This window comes from Gouania willdenowi, chromosome 19, assembly GCF_900634775.1.
Source record: "Gouania willdenowi chromosome 19, fGouWil2.1, whole genome shotgun sequence".
In the NCBI taxonomy this organism is placed as follows: domain Eukaryota; kingdom Metazoa; phylum Chordata; class Actinopteri; order Blenniiformes; family Gobiesocidae; genus Gouania; species Gouania willdenowi.
In genome coordinates this window covers 9,795,534-9,807,757 of record NC_041062.1, presented here as the reverse complement: position 1 = coordinate 9,807,757, position 12,224 = coordinate 9,795,534, and the positions used below count along the sequence as shown (strand labels likewise).

The 12,224-nt window shown below is 38.7% G+C and overlaps 1 protein-coding gene across 2 annotated transcripts; it reads left to right on the top strand.

Moving 5' to 3' along the window:
- The first annotated feature begins 7,476 nt into the window (after positions 1–7,476).
- On the top strand, positions 7,477–11,827 carry LOC114481519 (ORM1-like protein 3). 2 transcript variants are annotated; one of them, XM_028476424.1, is made up of 4 exons: positions 7,477–7,719; positions 8,641–8,898; positions 10,085–10,236; positions 11,029–11,827. In XM_028476424.1, the coding sequence occupies exons 2-4, from the start codon at positions 8,725–8,727 to the stop codon at positions 11,162–11,164; spliced, it is 462 nt and encodes a 153-aa protein (XP_028332225.1). In that variant the 5' UTR covers positions 7,477–7,719; positions 8,641–8,724; the 3' UTR covers positions 11,165–11,827. The 2 variants fall into 2 exon arrangements, with proteins under 2 accessions (XP_028332225.1, XP_028332224.1); XM_028476423.1 differs by having other exon boundaries at positions 8,660–8,898; positions 11,029–11,824.
- The last annotated feature ends 397 nt before the right edge of the window (positions 11,828–12,224 follow it).

The window sequence follows — 12,224 nt, the reverse complement described above, 5'->3', positions numbered from 1 at the left end:
GCCCGAAGGCGACATGTTTTACATCCTGTCATTGTGACGGGCTGCAGGGCGAGGAGGAGGAAGAGGAGGAAGAGGAGGAGGACCTGCTGATGGAGCCTCATAAGGATAGATGGATGGATCCAGAGTGAGGTCACGGCTCTCCATGGGGTGAAATCCCACTGACCAAAGTCTGGAGGTCACGGTTCTCCCTCCTCCTGTGTTTTAGTCCTTTACAACAAAGGAGGAGGTAAAACAGGCAGTGATGGAGGAGCCCTCGACCTCCAACCCTCACATAGACGCCATCGTTCAGCTTCTACACTGACATAAAGAGTTAAAAGATGGACCAACCCATCAATACGGCATCATTTTAAACTGTTGGTTCTCCTCCACATCATTTAGGGCTTTCCCTGACATACTGTGCAGCATCCGTTTCATATTCCTAACAAACATGTTTTGTATCTTCAAGATGAGGGAGAAGGAAACTAAAGATGAATATTTATGTTCCACTTATTACAGGTTAGCTTAGCATGTAGCAACCAGTTCCACATGTTTAGGTAAGCTTAGCACATAGCCACCAGTCCTACATGTTTAGGTTAGCTTAGCACATAGCCACCAGTCCCATATTTTTGGTTAGCTATGTTTGGTTAGCTTAGCATGTTGCGACCAATCCCACATGTTAAGGTTAGCTATGTTTGGTTAGCTTAGCACGTTGGGACCAGTCCCACATGTTTAGGTTAGCTATGTTTGGTTAGCTTAGCACGTTGGGACCAGTCCCACATGTTTAGGTTAGCTATGTTTGGTTAGCTTAGCACGTTGCGACCAGTCCCACATGTTTAGGTTAGCTATGTTTGGTTAGCTTAGCACGTTGCGACCAGTCCCACGTGTTTAGGTTAGCTATGTTTGGTTAGCTTAGCACGTTGCGACCATTCCCACATGTTTAGGTTAGCTATGTTTGGTTAGCTTAGCACGTTGCGACCAGTCCCACATGTTTAGGTTAGCTATGTTTAGTTAGCTTAGCACGTTGCGACCAGTCCCACATGTTTGGGTGCTTTGATTCACCACCAGCGTCGCTATTTTTCCACGTCTCCAAAATGTTTGTGTTCAAAGTGCTCGCAGTTTATCTTTATAAATCATGTTTTGTTTTGTACATAAGTAAGTTAATAAATGTATAATATTTAGCCTTACCAGTGCCCCCTACAGGAGGCACGGGTACTACCTCAGATACACATCAGCTACATTAGCTAACATTTTTACCACTTTTTCCCGTGTGCTCCATAGCGTTTGACCACAATACTTTCTGATGTTTACATGTACATAATAATTTACTGTTAGTTTAATTTCACAACATAGTAACAGCTTCTTAATACTGCTGCTTGTGTTTTCCAAAGTGTGGTGCCCCCCCCGCCCCCCCCCCCACGCTCTGCAGTCGCTGCTCTGAGGAAAGAGGACCCCTGCAGAGACGGTTTCTACGGCGACCTGAGAGAGGCCGTAACCAGGTCCGGCTCTTTTCTCAGGCCCTAATCAGCGTATTACCACAAAGGGGGACATGTGTTCGCCCCCCTCCCCTCTCAATCCGACACAGGCAGCCAATAAAACCAGGATTAGGAGGGTATCTACACACACTGAGCTTTCTGAACACGCCCAATCCCGCCCCGCTCCTTTTCATCCTCCCTTCTTCCACTTTATCCCAACGGGCTCTGGTGTTTGTATCCTCTTCTTTTCAGAGCCCAGTAAGCTCCTCACACAATGATACATCCACAAATTACTCTTTTTCTTTAAGCTGCTCCTACAGTTTCCCAACCGCAGCAGCCACAGTCCCAACCTGTAGCTACAGCTAGCGGCTACGCTAACAGATGTCACTGTCCTGGTTATAATAGTGGTCAGAAACACTAAAAGTAAAAAAGTGTCCATTTGAAAAGATGAGACGTGACTCTAATGATTCCAACTAAGGGGACAATTTTGATGGAGAAGTAATTTTCAGCAAATCAAGAAAAACGTCAAAATGTCGAGAAAAAAGTCAAAATTTCAAGAAAAAAAAGTCAAATGTTGAGACAAAAAAAGTATAATTTAAACTGTATTCTCGACATTATGACTTTAATCTTGATTTGCCCAAAATTATTTTACCCATCAAAATTGGCCCTAATCCACTTCCATAATAAAGTGATCCATTTCATTTGAGTCATTTTAATCCTTAACCCAGTTCCTTGTAGTCCTTGACCCGATTTGTTTGTGTCCTGAGTCCAGATTATTTGAATCCTGACTGTGTTCCTGGAAGTACAACCTGTGAGTCCTGATTGATTCCAGTACCCGGGTTTGATAACTGGATGCTTTGAGTCCTGAGTGTTTCTGGGATTCTGTCAGTGAGTTGATTAATGATCTGAATCCTTTAACTCCTTTGTGTTTATGATGACTTTACAACTTTTGTGTACTCTGAGATTCCATGTGTCCTGACTCGACTCTTTTTAAATGAGTCACTGCTGTGTGTCACTTTGAGTCCTGGAGGTCAACAGTTCCTTGTAGTTTGAGGAGTCCTGAACTCGATTTGTTTGATTCATGAGTTGTTTTGGCTTTTCTTTACCTAAACTCCTTAATCCAGATTGTTTGAGTCCTGACTGCATTCCCAGAAGTACATCCTGGTCCAGTAAATCCTGATTGATTCCACTACCCGGGTCTATAACTTGGTCCTTTGAGTCCTGAGTGTTTCTGGGATTCTATCAGTGAATTGATTCATCTGAATCATTTAACTCCTCTGTATTTTATGATGAGTTTTGCTGACTTTACGGCTTTTGTGTACTCAGAGGCTCCATGAGTCCTGACTCAACTCTTTTTAAATGAGTCACTGTTGTGAGTCTATGTGAGTCCTGACTCAACCTTTTTATTATTTAACGAGTCACTGTTGTGAGTCCTGACTTGATTTTTTCAAAATGAGTCACTGTTGTGAGTCTCTGAGTCCTGGAGGTGATTCAATGTTAAAGGTAATATCGCTGCCCTTTTGTCGGTTCCTTTAATTCGGGGACAAAGGCCATCAGACGTGTTTGCCTGAGTGAAGCTCTGTGATTGGAAGAGCCAGCACTCCACAGTGGGCGGGGCTTCATGCACTCAGGCCTAATTAAAGGCCACTTAAGGCCCACAGGTTGGAGGTGAGGAGGGATCCTCGTAAACAGGAGATGAAGAGTCAACAGCCTCCCCCCCCTCAATAAGCAGCTCCTCCACACAATGTGCCCCCCCCACCCCCACCCCCTCCTCTGGCTCTCCATCACAGCCCGGACAATGAGGGGGGAGCCCGGCCCCTCCCCGAGCCCCAAACAGACACTTCTTTTATTGAAATTCTTTGGTTTTCTAATCCTCAGCTTCCTCCGAGGCCAATAATGGACTCCCCTCCTCAGCCTTTTCCAGCGCGGCTCTCATCCAAACCGGCCGGGGTCACAAGTCCGGCCCTCTCACTGCGAGGAACCCCTCCAAACCCCTCCAGCTCTGATGGCTCATCCTCAGCCTGTAGAGGAGCTGATGAGCAGCAGGGTTTACACACTGATCCCATGGAAACCAAGATATTTAATATTAGATAAGAATAAGATAACATAACTAAAGATAAGTAACAATAAAGAATTAAAATAAGTTAATATAACACAAGTAAATGTGAAATAAAAAAGATAAACTAAGAAATAAAAGAAATAAAGATACAATAAGAGTAAAACGAGCAGTAACGGAGTAGTCATTTGAAAAATGCGGCCCCCGGGGACCCCCGTGGCACATACGGAGTAATGGACCCCATTCATATATTGGTATGTCTCAATGATTTGGTACCACCAACTGTCGCAATATTTGACTCACAAATAAATGAGAAAATGACTTTAATAGAAATTGCCCAAAAAAAAAAGGGGTGGGCCGGGCCCTTAATCAAAGCTACGTTGAATTACCTTTGAAACAATATATCACACGACTATGTTCCCATAAATTTGGAAATTACCGGAAATTGGGGGTTTAGGCCCCTGGGCACCATTTCAAAAAAAGGGTTCCCAGCGTTTCATCATACTCATTCATAGAGTGTTCATACCAAACTGCATTCCGATCTAACGAGAACTAACAAAGGAGTAGTCGTTTGAAAAATGTGGCCCCCGGGGTCCCCCGTGACACGTACGGGGTAATGGTCCCTATTTATATATTGGTATGTGCCAATGATTTGGTACCACCAATTGTCGTAATATTTGACTCGCAAATAAGCAGGAAATCAACTTTATTTTTTATTTTTTTGGGGTTGGGTGGTGCAAATTGAAAATCGGGCTCATTCATACATTATATCTACCAAATTTCAGTCCAATCCGTTCACGAATAACAGACGAGTAGCATTTTTAACTAGTGTACAAAACAATAACAGTAACAACAAAGTGGGTGGCATTTTGAGTCTGGTAGCCTGGCCTAAAAATGAAATAAGTGAAGACACAATAAGAATAAATGCAGGGATTGATAAATAGGTTAAAATGTGATAGGGATCCAGATCAAATCAGATGGTAAATATATGACAATGAACAAACATTTTCCATATTTAAAATCCTTCACTGATTCCTCTTCTGTTTGGTTCTTTCTCTTATTTCTCATTTTTTTCTTCTTCACTTCGGCATTTTCATTCCTATATTTATTCTAAACCTATACTAATTTATAGGGATGTAACGATTAATCGTAAGGCAGTTAAAAATCGATTCATAGGTATCACGGTTGATACCGATTTTCTGAAAATTGAATCGCAGTACTTTTTTTAACCAGCAGAGGGCACTATCCACAAGTTTCGCTATTTCTACTCTTAAATATGTTAATAAATGATTCATTACCCCTTTAGCACCGAAATAATATCTGTAATATTACTTGAATATCTGTAAAAGTCACGTTTTTCTATTAGCTCTGTCTGCGAGCATAGCTTCTCTTCTTCACTGCAAGAATTTCTGCATGCCAACCGACCACTGTGTTACCAGCGCCCTCTGCTGGTCCAAACAAATATGACGTAAATCAGTGTAATCACGGTTTTTTTTTTTTAAAGTCCAATTGTTAAGGCACAAAATACGTTTTCAGTTGCACTTTTAAAAAGAAAAAGAACTATTATGCAGTTTTGCATTGTTTATTATAGAACCAGAATTTAAATTAATAGGCTTCATTTTCATTTGTATTATTCCTTTATTTATTTCATTCAAGATTTATTTTTAGTTAAATTGCATTGTTTTGAATAGTTTATCAAGGGATTCTTTTGACAATGAAATATAAAAGGAAAATAATACAGTATTTTTGTAACTTTGTCTACAGTCCCATTTTGTAAAATAAATCGTGAGAGAATCGAATCGTATCGGGAGTTGAGTGAATCGTTACATCCCTACTAATTTACCATATCTTATATCTTATCTTCTATCTTTTCTCATCTAATCCTATCCTCGTCCTCCATCGCTTTGATGTGTTGATGGCGCCCTCTGCTGGTTTCACTTTGACCAGCTCCAGTAACCCACTGATCATAGACTTTCTCAGGGTCGTTAATACATCCACCAAAGGACAATGAAACACACTAATGTGTGCAATAAATCTTGTAAATCTACTTTGGTGTCTTTGATGTTAGTTCCCTTTGCTCCAATCAAACCTGTAATCCAGTGGTTAAAGTCAGCAAATTGATGGTCCATTGTTCTATGAATCTGTAATAACCGCATTTTCTATTATTTGGGCCATAGTATATAGTCATCTTAAAGATAAAAAGGGGTTCAAAGGCACCAAAAATGGTGGAAAAGCTGGTGAAATAGGATTTTAAGAACCACAGAAATTGGTTAAAAGTTGCAAATTAGGGTGGGCAAAAACAGACAGCAAAAGTGGTAAAAAAGGGTTCAAAGTGTCAATATTGAAACTTTTAGTTCAAATTGACAAATAAGGGGCAGGACAAATTGTTAGCGTGGTTAAATTAGCAAAAATAGGCATGAAATACAGTGAAAAGAGGTTAAAAGTGACAATAATTTGTCAATATACGTGACATTAGGTGGAAAAGTGGTGGAAAGGGTTTATAAGTGATGAAAATGTCTTGAAAGTGGAAAAAATGTGCAGAAAACACATTGAAATTTGATGAAATGGGAGTAATTTAGCAAAGATTTATTAAAAGGATCAAAAGAAAAAGTGATGAAAATATGTTAAAATGTGGCAAGGTTGGTGTAGTTGCAGAAAAAGGGTAAAAATAAGCAAAAATGGGCTCAAATTGGTTGAGAACTTCTGCTTTAAGGCACAAATCTTGGTGTAGAAACAAAGTCTGCACTTAAAGTGTCACACATGTTTTGTGTTTTCACTTATTTATTATTATTTATCATGCGCTCACAGTGGTAAAAAAAAAGTCCACATTCTCTGTAGATGATGTCACAGCTCACACCATAACAAAGCTGTGAGTTGGTATCCTGTAACATCCCACATGTCTGACCCTGACCCTGAGGCCTGAACCACTGTCGGCTCCTAAACACGACACTGTTGATGTGTGATTTGTGGCCCTCAGCATCAGAGCTGTCAGTCACTGCAGGGCCTCCAGGTTCTCACAGGAGCAACATGAGGCCCTCCCTTTGTGCCAGTCTCTGTGTTAATTCCTCTCTGCTGGCTTCATGTCTCAGGTGAATGTGTTTCAGGTACTGCAAGGATTTAGTCAAATAAAGACTCGTTGATAAAGGTTTTTATACATAGTTTAAGTGTAGTCAGGTCTGATTTACCTAAACTGAAGGGAAAACTACTTAAAGTTATGAAAATTGAAAGTTTTTGCTCATTATTATTATTATTATCTATAAAATAATTGTGCAAGGTAAGAATTTTTCTACCTCTGGTCAGATATCAGTTGTATGCTAATGTTCACCTGGAGACGATTATCTTGTTTCTTTTGCCTTATTATGATGATGACATATTAGCACTTATTTAATTTATTGGCTTATGCAAGAAAAGAAAAGTAACCATAAAACAGACTTTTATTATTTATTCAGAGATTTCATGTGTCCTCAATTCATGTAAAAACAGTTTGAGCAAAGATAAACAGAGAAATAAAAGAAGTACAGATAAAATAAAAGTTAAATAAGTGACGACAAACAAAAGATTAAATAGAAAAGTGAATTAAATGAAATAGATAAATATTCAATGAAAAAATAAAGTAAGATAAGTGAATGTACACATAAGTAAAATAAAAAGGTAAATATTCAATAAAAAATAAAACAAGTAAAGATAGAATTTAAAAATAAAGACAGGGATTGATAAATACGATCAAATATGATAGAGAATCAAATATAATCAGATGGTAAATATATAATATTTATCCATCTCTGTTTTACTTTATTGTTGATGAGTTTCAAAATGACAAGATTTGATCTCGCTGTTGTGACTTTATCTCATATTTATAACTTGTGGGGAAAAAAAACCGAAAACAAACGCACAAAAATCTGATTGGTCAGCGTCATCCATGTGACGTCAGTGAACCAATCACAGTTGCAGTTAAAGGGTAACGCCCCCCAATCTAATTTTACACGTGAAGCGAGACGAACGTTGATAACGTTTTGCAGAGTTCCTGGGTGCTTCATGTGTCCAGTGGTCAACAGCTGCCCCGGTTCTCCTCACACCACCGACGGTCAGTTATCAGTTAACTGACATATTATTACCGGGAAAGACATCAGGTATATCACCAACTCATCCATAACACCACGAATAACGGACCAATGGCCGTTTAGGTCCAAGCTGGCGCTCTTTTACTCTCTGGTGAGTGAAATAACTCATTAAATCACTCACATTTGGTCAACTTTGACCTTCTTTGTTGCTCATTTGTGCACTTTATGATGTACGTTTCTTGTTGGCGTAAATGCGAGACCACCGGTGTTATGGTTCATCTGGTAACCGTTTAAATCCTTCTAACGGTAGCTGATTTAAACTAAATAAAAGTGTGTTTGAATCTGTTTAAAACAGCCAGTGACGAACATTTGTGTGAACTTTGCTTCTTTACATTCACAGAAACTCGAAAAAACACTGTTAATACATCTCCGTTGTGTACTAGCTTAGCTTTAGCATTAGCCTCTGTTAGTCATGTATCTCGATACATTTTTGGGGGAAATGTAAGTCTATTCTTAAAGCAAATATTCCAGATAGTTTACAACAAAGTGACGTGTCAGTTTTTGTTTTGCTGTCTATTTGAGAAGAAAAGTAGAAGTGAATTGAGAGGATGTCGGTCATCAGTTACGTTGGTCACCAATTGAACCACGACACCAGGCTGTGCTAACGTGTCCAGCGCAGTGAGCACGCGCTGCTATGTTGTTTACTCCTGTCATTCAAAGGTTGTTTATTAAACCCAAGGGGTCAAAGGTCACAACTATCAACTATGTGTGTGTGTTTGTATTTATTCGTGTGTATTATTGTGTTTGTGTGTATATTATGTTTGCTATTTATCAGTATGTGTGTGTTTATGAACATGTTTGTATTTCTGAAAATTTTTTTGTGTTTATTATGTATGTTTGTATCTACTATCGTGTGTGGGTGTGTATTTATGAATATGTATATTATTTTTGTATTTATTAATGTGTTTACAAATGTGTATATTATGTTTGTTTGTACTTCTGAATGTGTGTGTATGTTTGTGTATATTTATGAATGTGTGTTTATATGTGTACTGTGTGTGTTCTTAATCAGATGTCCTTTCCTGCTGCAGGCTTCATCTCTCTGACCCACAAATGAGGGGGCGTGGCTGGGACGTGTCTCTGTGAGGTGTCCAAGATGAATGTGGGCGTGGCCCACAGTGAGGTGAACCCCAACACACGTGTGATGAACAGCAAAGGAATGTGGCTCTCCTACGTTCTGTGTATCGTTCTCCTCCACCTGGTTCTGCTCAGTGTTCCCTTCATCAGTGTTCCCACGGTCTGGACCCTCACCAACCTCATACACAACATGGTCAGTCTCTATGTGTACATGTCTACGCTGTCTGTGCTTTAAGGACAATCCTGAGAAGAACAATCAAGGCCTTTCTAAAACATACAGAACAGGTCATTAAGTATTCCAAGTCTGATAAACACAGTCTGTGATTGGCTGGAGAAACAAAGCAATTTAAATAATTTCAAAATAACACAACTTCTATTCGAAGACTGAACTACAATACAAATGTAACGGGGACGCTTTTATTGCATCTTCATCATCATCATCACACTGTGAGTCAGGTCAGTGATTTAAACATTCACCTTCACTCACATAGATAGAGATATATGTAGATAGAGTGAGATATATGTAGATAGAGTGGGACATGTAGAGCTATACGTAGATTAGGAGTGTGGCGATATAAGCACAGTATTTTTTCGCACGATCGATTATCGATATGCTCGCGCTAAATATCTTTTTTTTTTTTTTTTTTTTTTTTTAAAAACTTTTCTGCTTTTTCACTAAAATGTGCAGGTACGTCTTCACAGAAATGTTGTCACTGTTTGTTGAAGGAACAACAACGGTGTATCACTCTGATCCAGTAAAAAGTGACCATAAAAATCTGTAAATGGACTGGTGCAGATGTGGGACAGTGAGGAGTGGACTTCATGTAGAGATGGAAACTCGTCTGTTGAAGCTAATCAGAATACGCGGAAACCTTCGGTAACTGGAGTATAGCAGCCCTCCTACCTGTCCATTCTGATTGGCTGAGTCATTTGAAGGGCACCCTCATTAGCCAATAGGGAGCGGCCTATGTTGCTAAATTATTGGAATGCGGTCAATACAGTGGTGCGTTCAATAGCCCGGAAAATACATTAGAGGCGTGTTAGAGACATTGAGAAAGACATGGTAGAGATAGATATATATTTAGATAGAGTGAGAGAGATATGTAGACATAGACATGTTAGAGATGTGATACATGGATGGATAGATGTGTTAAAGATATACGGATTGATATGAATAGATTTTATTGAGATAGATAGCTATAGAAACATAATATGGTAAGAGATAGATATAAATGCATTGTTCTTATTTGAAGGAGTGTAAACACTTATTTTAAATAACTGAATGTTTTCACTGCTTTGTTGTTTGACGTCACCTTCATGTAGCAGTTCATTCATTTTTATTTATTATAGTTGTGTGTGTGTGTGTGTGTGTGTTGCAGTGCATGTACCTCTTACTACACACAGTCAAAGGGACTCCCTTTGAGACCCCTGACCAGGGCAGAGCCCGGCTCCTCACCCACTGGGAGCAGATGGACTATGGGGTGCAGTTCACCTCCTCCAGGAAGTTCCTCACCATCATCCCCATCATCCTGTGAGTCAGAGCAACAACAAGCATAGAAGAACATTTATTCTGTTTACACACTGCTGTCCTATCACACTTTCACCACTAGAGGGCACTGTAGCTGAATGTGGTTTAAAACAAACATGAACATTGAAGAACAGTCATGTGGAGACAGGGCCATCTATAAAGGGGAGAGATTTTTGGGGCCCATCCATAAAGTCAACAAAATGATGGTCCATTGTTCTATGAATCTGTGATAACCACATATATTTATTTATTCATCTGAATAATATCCACTTTGTCAATATTAGAACAATTAGTTTAAACTGGCAAATAAGGAGCATGACAAATTGTGAATCTGGTTAAATTGGTGAAAATAAGCATGAAATATGGTGAAAAGAGGTTAAGTGGCAATAATGGGTCAACATATGTGAAATTAGATGGAAAAGGGTTTATAAGTGCTGAAAATGTCTTGAAATTGGAAAAATTGTGCAGAAAAGTAATTGAAATGTGATGGAGAAGTGTCAGAAATTTGGATAATGTAGCAAAAATGCATTAAATGGAGCAAAAAAGTGATGAAAATGGATTAAAATGTGGCAAGTTTTGTGTATTTGCAGAAAAAGAGTAAAAACAAGAAAAAATTGACTCAAATTTTTCAAAAAAAAGAACCACTGCACTGGAAGACAGTGCAGTCATTTACAGTAGTTTTTCTCTTTAAAGAAAAGTGTGAAACGTTTCTATTTTTATTAATAATAATAATGATAATAATAGTGGTATAATATGATGCTTTTATTTTGAAAATGTCTCCTCCTCTTCCCTCAGGTACATCCTGACCAGCTTCTACACTAAATACGACCAGACTCACTTCGTGCTCAACACTCTGTCTCTGCTTAGCGTGCTCGTCCCTAAACTGCCTCAGCTGCATGGGGTTCGACTCTTTGGTATCAATAGGTATTGATCAGACAGGACGGGACGCCTCGAGGACCCCCAGCCTGTGAGACCTCCGATCCCACGGAGGGAAATGACTCTGTGCCCTGAACGGAGAGGGATTAAAAATCCAACCCAGCCAAAGTGGGCAGGTGTTGGCCAGTAGGGGGTACTGAATCACCTGGAGATGGTTAATTATTACCAGCAGCCAAATAATAGGACCACAGAAGAAGAAAATGGAGCTTTGAATTTTTTCTCTTTGGACTTTATTTAAAGACACTAAACATTTCCAGGTTTCCCACCTGTAGTCTGTGTTGGCCACACGGAGGCGCCACAGCTCTAAGAGGAACACCTGACGCTGTAAAGTTGTGAATCTTAACACAATCTAACATAAATGTGTGCGTCCAGCGTTTCTGTGGTTCAGAACAGAAAATTGTACAAAACTACAACAAAAATAGAAAATTTTAACTTGTCACAAAATCATAACAAAATACACAATTACCTCAGAAATAGACAAAAAAGATAACTAAAAACAACAGTAAATGGGGAAAAGCACAATCTTTTTTTTAACCCAAAATAGGCAAGGATCACTTTATCAGAATCATATTACTTTTATGTAATAAAATTCTCACGTCATTCTAAGAGCTGCTCTATGACAGTTTTCTCTCAAAGCTTCAACTGATTCATGTCAGATGTGTTTTTTTATGTCCTGAAATTTCCTGTGAGGTGAAATAAAAAAAATACTGCATTTAAAAAAAAAAAAAAAAAGATATCTCATGGTTTTGTTCTGTGTGTGAAAATGTCTGCTTGAACCTGATTGGTCAGAGGTCTAAAAATAATAGATATATTAGAATTATATTGTTTTGCCCCTAATAAACATTTAAAATAATAGATTTCTAATAATTTTTTACAAACTGCAGTTAACATTTTCTATAGTACCTAATTTATGAAATTATATATATTTCAAATTTTTATTTCGTTATTTATTTGGTTTTAACATTTTATGAAATTAAAATTAAGGCCCACCCTTTAATAGCGATCATGTTACTAAATTACATTAAGAATTTTACTTTGAAGAAAATCAATCACTT